Below are 7511 nucleotides of genomic sequence, written 5' to 3'. Positions count from 1 at the left end.
CCCCCGGGAGCCGCCGGCTGGGCCGTCCCGCCGAAGTATGGGCTACTGAATGAACTTGCAGCATTTTGTTCAAGCCTCCGCTGCGATGCTCCGCGGCATAATGAGCCGGGCCCTGTATACAGGCATTCATGCTGGTCTGAATGTGGTGTTGAACCTTCTCTGTGCTAGAGCGGTTTGATGGTTTGAATGGAGCTCCCTGGTGGGACATTGCTCTCCGCAACTGTGCCTCTTTGGATGACTGTTGTTCCTTAACATTCATGCCTCATTATGGGGCAACCTGTTAAATCAGGGAGAACAGTGTGCCAAAGTGTTGCTCAGGGGCACCGGCAGTTCAGCGCTGGGCATAAATAAGGGCCGCCGAGGAAAATAACTTTCATCGCATCTCTGGGCAAAAGTGATCCCGCTTTAATGGTGCCTCTAGTAGCCCGGTTTAAGTATATAAAGAGTGATAGTGGAATGTTTTGATTGAGTCTAAACATTGTCTTTGAATAAAGCTGAAACCATGTAATTAATGTGTCTTTTTAATAAGGGACAATACGGTCGTTCAAGCTATTTAATTTCATTTAATTTTCCATCCCATTTGCTCCAAAGGCTGCTTTTACTTTTAACACCCGGCCTTTCATGCTGCATCTTGCTCCAGTGGGCACATTAGATCGGTTTCACCCTTCCTTTTTAGGGAAGGAAAAATAAAAGAAAATGTGGTCCCTTTCCTCTTTTGTGGACAATTTATTTCACTTGGGGAACTTCAACTTTGAGCCACAGGACAGAATAAAAATTGGAGAACTGGTGTGAATGCTTCCAGAGCAAGGGCTTTTCTTTTCTGAGTGGATGGGAACCAGCCACAATCGGCTATATTAATAAATAACTTTCCTCACAGTCGGCCTTTACATGGTCCTATTGATAAAATTGTTCGCGTGTCGTTCACGCTTTTTGACTCATTAAGGCCTGGGAGGGAGCGGCTCCCGAGGCGGAGCAGTAGGGTACCTTGGTCGCCTTAAAAGCCCTCTCTCTACCTCTGCGGACCTCGGGATTTCAACCCGGTCTCATCTTCAAGTGGCCAGGCCAGAGGTTACAGGGACATGTTCATGTCTTAAATTTATTGCCCTCAACTTCTTGTTTATCCTTTTTTTTTTTTTCCCCCCTCCATTCAGACCACTGATCAAAGGGGTCATCTTCAGTTCCTCACATCCTCTCCTCCCCTCTTCTCGTTCCTGAAGTGAACAAGAAGCTGCCCCGCTCCCGGGACGGTCCCTGCCGTCGATCGGTGCTCATTGATGCTGCTGGCGGCAGGAGGGACATTTATCTCTCTTGCTCGTCAATATCTGTAATTGCTAAAACCACATCCACGCCCCACGCGGACTCAGTGCCGGACAGAAACCCCCGCAAGGAGGTTATGGCCCCAACCTTGTTCGGGTCCCTCTCGGCCGGGGCAGCTCCCCGCCCAGAGCCGGTGGCTTGGGGGGAGCAGGCGGTGGCTTGCGGGGAGCAGGCGGTGGCTTGCGGGGAGCAGGCGGTGGCTTGCGGAGCGCCGGGCTCGGGCAAATGTCACCGCAACGGCAGCGGGAACCGGCCAGGCTGAGCTGTCCTTGCTGTCCCGGAGCACAGCAGGGCAGGGAGAGGAGAAGAGCATCTTTGCAAGTGCCAGCTCCTGAGACTCGCCGGTTCCAAATCGCTCTCTCCCCCCGTGCGCAGCCCTGGGGCTTTTCCTCCCGCCGTGCCAGGGGCGGCGGGGGGCAAACCAACCCAGATCAGTGCAACAAACCCACCTGAACCATCGCCTCGGAAGCGACGTGCCAAGGCTTATCTTACAGACAGCAGGGTTACCTGAGAGGAGCCCGCTCAGTTACCCAGCCCCTCCTGGCAGATACACCTCTAAGCGCAGCTTTGTGGTTTTTCTTTTGAAATGTATTAGGTCTGACTATTAGAAAAACGGCAGGGAGAGAGAGAGAGGGAAAAAAACCAACCAAAAACCTCCATACCTGTAACTGCTTCCGAAAGCAATGGATAAAATCTGCCTTAGCAACTTCTCCCCAGGACAAACAACAAAAAAAAAAAGGTCAAGAATTCTTCTTTTTGGAGAGTTGTGGGGTACAGAGCAGAGCAAACCGGCCAGCGGGAATCAGATGGGACTATAAAAGCAAGAATGGAACATTTATTTTGTTGCTGTACTCTGGCAGAAACATCTGGAGTGTTGTATGTGCATAAGAAAAAAGTCACACACCTTTCCTTTTCAGTTATTGGAAAATTATTGGGATAAACATCCAGCCTGAATTAGAAGGTGACTTAATCCTAACACCTCGTTGTGTCTTAATTGAAATATTGATATGAAGAGGAGGGACTTAGGCGCACTCTGCTCGAATCACTTATTTCTGGCTTCATTTACTGTTGCTTTTTGTAGGTTTCCCCTCCTCAAGTAGTCTCGGTGTAAGCGATTTTGCGTGTGGGAGAGGAACTTGTGGATGTATTAAACGAGCAATCCAGCTGCACGCTGTTCGCTAGACATCTGTGTTATCTGCTGGCCGTTTCTCTGGTTCCTGGTGGCTGGATGTCTCTATTTCCTCCTGTCTCCCTTTCCTAATCTCAAGAATGACAGAGACATCTTCCCCAGCGCTGGCAGATGCAGCGGTTTGTGTTTTACAAGGGGTACAGCGGCTCATATTTTGTGCTATTCATCCTCTTTTAAGGATCAAAGCTCTTCTAAACAGATTACTGGCCTGAAACCAACCCACTGAAATGGTAATATGGTCGTTCTTTAAAAAAAAAAAAAGACAGAAAGAAAGAAAGAAAAAAGGAAAGTGTAGGTATTTTCTGGTGTTTTCCCATCAAGTACCTGCCCAATTTCTGTATGGCACACGCCGGGAATCAATAGAAGTTAACAAGTCCTCAAAACATTCCCCATCTCTTTGTTTAATCTCCTTTACAATAAAGCCAAGGGAAGAGAATTAAAAATCTTTGAAGTATATTAAACCTCAAAAGGCTCAGCCAAGTAGACTTAAAATAGTCACTTATTTTCCAAAACTGGTTTGTCGAGGAACAATAAAAGGAAGTAAAATTTATGGAGAAATTATACAGTGGATTTGTCACTTAAAATATCGTAACTGTCTCGGGGACAATACCCCATGCTGAGGATTAATGGTCCCTCCAGACCTTTGATTCACCAGCGCCTTTTCTTTGCCCTTGACAAATTGGATTTTTAGGAATGGGAAGGTCGCCTGGCCCATTGTCTGCCAGCCATTCACTCCGCCTGATTATGCAGGAGGGTTAGGGAAAGGCTCCATGTGACCCTCTTGGATGGGACTCCGCAGCTGCTCGAGGAGCCAAACTCTCTCACCAAACTCAGCGCCCCAGAGCATCCCCCTGCCAAGGGGTACCCCTCCTGCTCCCGTTGAAAAGCCGGCGTTCTCACACCGCCGCGTCACTCTGCGGGCGGAGATAACGCCTGTGCTCATCCTCCCCGACGCCAGCGCTGTCACTCCGGCCCCCTTAAGTAGTTGGGGTTCCCGAGCGCTCCCACCCAGAGGCAGCGATGCAAACCAGCAGGGCTCCGGCCATCAGTGTGAGCGCGGAGAGCTGCATCCCGGCCGGGCTGCGGCTGGGTCCTGTGCCGGGCATCTTCAAACTGGGCAAGTACCTGTCAGACCGCAGGGAGCCAGGACCCAAAAAAAAGGTATTTTTATTATTTTATTTTTTTTTTTTTTTCTACGGTCTCTCCTGCACCGCTGGACCTTGTTTTGTTGGTTTTTTTTTTTGTTGGCTCGGGGATATAGCTGGTTTGGGAGAAGAGGCTGCTCTCCTCCCCTTCCTCTTCCATCCTTTCTTCTTAGAGAGAGCCAGGAAAGGAAAGGGAAGCGTTTCCAGAGCGTCCCGAGATGTCTCCTGGCGGCTTTGCCAGGAAAGCCTGCCCGTGCGTGCCCTCTCCCTCCCCATCGCCGGGGCTAACCGAGCCCGGCCGGCCCCGCAGCCCAGGCCCGGGGACCCAGGGGCTCTCCCGAAGGAACGGACGCTCCCCCGCCTTGGACACAGACGTGCTGAAGGCACCTCCGCAGCCCCGTGCCTGTGTCCGGTGCCCGGTGCCGGTGGGCGCTGGTTCCGCCGCCCCGTGGTGCTCCCCATCACCCCTAACCCGGCAGGGCCAGGACGTGCCAGGACTCCTGGAGCCCCGGCAAGACGGCGGCATGTGGCTTTTACTGGGTTTTGTCCGGGGAAGGAGCAGCGGGAGAGGCAGATGCACGGTTATATTTCTGCGTTTGGCTCGGGTTTGTGCCCTTCCATCCCTCTCCTCAGCCGAGGGTCCAGCGGGTCCTCAGGCTGGGGCCCGGGGAGGGGGTGGGTGGCTCGGCCTGGGGCCGGTGCTGCCCCGGGGTGCGGGTCGCAGGTGTCGGTGCAGCCCAGCGAGGCTCAGCATCCTCGCAAAGCCTCGGACGAGCTCCTACCCCCGCAGCCGCAAATAACCCGCACAACGGGAGCGGGAGGAGGTAACGGGCACCTGACTGCCGGCTCCGGGGTCAGTCGATGTCCGAGCTGGGCAGGAGCTACGAGGAAGCGTTGAAGGGTACTCGCCCCGTCCATGAGGCTCTTCAGGGGGCTGCGGATGAGACCCCTCCTTCCACCCCCCGGGCAGCCGCGGCTCACGCGTTCCGCTCGGATTTTTAATGCCCTTTAATTGTTTTTAAACGCTCTGCCAGCCCACTCAAATTTATTTCTCATCTGGCTCCCTTGGTTTATCGCTTTAGACTGCTTTGTTCCGATGACTTTTATTGCACGGTCATTCAGGGAATGGGCACTTCATTTTCCCTTTGTATAGGCAAGCAGATTATGAAGTATGGGGCTACAGAGACTTTGTAGTTAAACGGAATCCTTTCCGCTTTCTCCCTCCCTGCCTCCCGACGAGTCGTATCTGTTACAATTGTTTTGCACCCCCTCAGAGGCTGCCCAAACTCTTCAAAATATTAACATCTTATCTGGGCATTTCATACAGCGGCAACTGCGAATGAAGAAGGTGTGTTTGGGCTTGTGCGACCCGAGGGAAAAATCCCATTTCCCCTCGCCGGGCCTGGGCTCTTCCATCCTTACCCCCGCGGAGCATCACTCCCCTCCAGGCCAGCCGCGGCTCTCCCAGGGCACCTGCGGACTGAGGAAGGTGCTACCCCACGGTGGGTGAGGATGGAAGAGGCAAACAGGCGAGAAAACGAGGTGCTCCCGCCGCTCCTTCCGAGCTGCGGTGCCCAGACCCCTGCCCGGTGTGGGAAAGCAGCCTTGCCGGGCAAGGCAGAGCGGGCAGGAAGGCGGGAGCACGGACGAGCTTGTTGCTTTCTTTCTCTTTCGTCTGGCGTGGAAGTGACAGAGGTGCCGCCTGTCTTCCAGGTGCGGATGGTGAGAGGGGAATTAGTGGATGAAGCCGGGAGCTCAGCTCTGGAGTGGATAGGGTTAATCCGGGCTGCCCGAAACTCCCAAGAGCAGACACTGGAGGCTGTTGCGGATCTGCCAGGAGGACAGGTATCCCACTCGCGGCTCCGGGTCTTCCTGGCACCGTTCTCCATCACCTACCACCCCTCTCAAGCCTTCTGAAGAAGTTTCCTTTCTCCCCTTCCCAGATTTTCTACCGGGCGCTGCGAGATGTCCAGCCAGGAGAGGAGCTCACCGTCTGGTATTCCAACCCTCTGGCGCAGTGGTTTGACATCCCCGTCACGGCCACCCCGACGCACGACGAGAAAGGTACAGATGCGGGCATTTCGTTTCAGAGCAACTCAACGAAACGAAACAAAACAAACCCTCTTTTCATTGACACCTTTGACTGGAGCTCAGACTGCGGTAGGCAAACGCGGGCCCTTCGAATCTGTGCCCTCCGAAAAATTAATGCCGGCACAGCTGCGGGGACTTTTAACCTGCCACCCTTTAAACTAAGACTCCATCTGCTTATATTTAAAGGGTGATCTATTAACTCGGTAGCGTATGGCAAGGGCCCCTGTGCCTCGGGTCTTTTCGTCGTCATCGGCACAATTTAATGATCTTTTGATAGGCAAATTGGATTTTTATACAGCAAGGCTGGTGTTATGCCAGACAGCAATTTGGCTTTGTAGGTTTTCAAAATACCTCTTTCCTCGTTCAGAGCTGTCCCTGAAGGACACTTTTCAGGTTATCTTGTGGGCAGATTAACATTGTCAAGACAAAACGGGGGCAGTCCCTATAAAATTGGATGCATGGGGTAAATATTAAGTCGGAGTCTAATTACACTGAGATAAGAATATCCGAGGGTATCGGGAAGGAGAAGACAGCTCTGGGACCGCTTATTGGCAGCAGCGGGTTCTTAGCTGGGGATGACACCAATGTTAACAAAACCGCTGAGGTGGCAGCACATTAAAAGAGGGGAAAGAAGACGAACCCCCTCGGTGTTGATCTGTCGGGCTGCTCCGGTGGCGGGCGCAGCCTCCCGCTGATCCCGGGCCCCGGGGCAGCGGCTCCATGAGCCCGGCGGACACGCACTCACCTCGGGCTGAACCTGCTCCTTTGGCGGCGAGGGGACCTCACCTGCTCCTGCCCTACGCAGAAGATCCTTCGGCCTGCAGGTGTCCCTGAGGAGGGAGCAAGGGCACCATCCAGGACGGAAGGGATGGGGGTCGAACCGAGCCCTTCCCACCCGTCAGGGCTGGTTTCTCCGTGGGATCATCAGGGTCCGGCCTGGAGGGATGCGAGCTGAAACACCGGGCGCTGGCACCTCGCGTCCCATGAGACTCCTGCCATGCACAAGAGCCCAAATCCCTCCTTGTACTACCAGGAAAAGGAGCTTTTGGTCACGTCTGTGTCCCCTCCTAACAAGGGCAGTGAGGCCATGGGTCTGCGGAGGGTCACCCCTTCTAAAAGCTCTGGCGAAGTTTCGGCTGCAGGAAGGAGATCGTGGTGCCGGGTTCCCCAACGCCCTTGCCAGAGGATGGGTACTAGTGCTGCTCGGAGGAAATAAAGGAAAGAAAGCTCAGGACTGCTAGAGGCACCCAGCGTGTGGCATCTTCCTCGCCCCGTCGAAGTGAGCTTTAGTTGCAGACAGACCCTGCAGGTCGGTGGTGCCTCCAGCCCCACAGTTTCCAGGCTAATTAATACGGACTCAGAATAAGCGCATCAAAATGCTGAAGTGCTCTTCTCTTAAGGATAGTACACAGGAAAAAACAGCCCAAAACCAGACTGCTAGAGGCACCCAGCGTGTGGCATCTTCCTCGCCCCGTCGAAGTGAGCTTTAGTTGCAGACAGACCCTGCAGGTCGGTGGTGCCTCCAGCCCCACAGTTTCCAGGCTAATTAATACGGACTCAGAATAAGCGCATCAAAATGCTGAAGTGCTCTTCTCTTAAGGATAGTACACAGGAAAAAACAGCCCAAAACCAAAGCCAAAACCAAGCCAAAAACCTTGCGGAAGAAATTCAGAGAGCTTTATTATTATTATTATTATTATTATTATTATTATTATTATTATTATTATTATTATTATTATATTTTTTAACAAAACAAAACGCCAAAAGCA

The 7511-nt window shown here is 52.9% G+C and overlaps 1 protein-coding gene across 1 annotated transcript in view; it reads left to right on the top strand.

Moving 5' to 3' along the window:
- The first annotated feature begins 3526 nt into the window (after positions 1-3526).
- Positions 3527-7511, top strand: part of PRDM13 (PR domain containing 13) — a 7587-nt gene continuing 3602 nt past the window's right edge. Inside the window, exons 1-3 of the mRNA XM_010001907.1 lie at positions 3527-3667; positions 5365-5496; positions 5595-5715. Of these exons, the coding sequence (XP_010000209.1) occupies positions 3527-3667; positions 5365-5496; positions 5595-5715 (394 nt within the window). The remainder of the gene's footprint in view (positions 3668-5364; positions 5497-5594; positions 5716-7511) is intronic.

The sequence above is a fragment of the Chaetura pelagica genome, unplaced genomic scaffold (genome assembly GCF_000747805.2).
Source record: "Chaetura pelagica isolate M959 unplaced genomic scaffold, ChaPel_1.0 scaffold197, whole genome shotgun sequence".
NCBI classification, from domain to species: Eukaryota; Metazoa; Chordata; class Aves; order Apodiformes; family Apodidae; genus Chaetura; species Chaetura pelagica.
The sequence above is the reverse complement of the archived record's forward strand: the minus strand, read 5'-3'. Positions and strand labels throughout refer to the sequence as shown.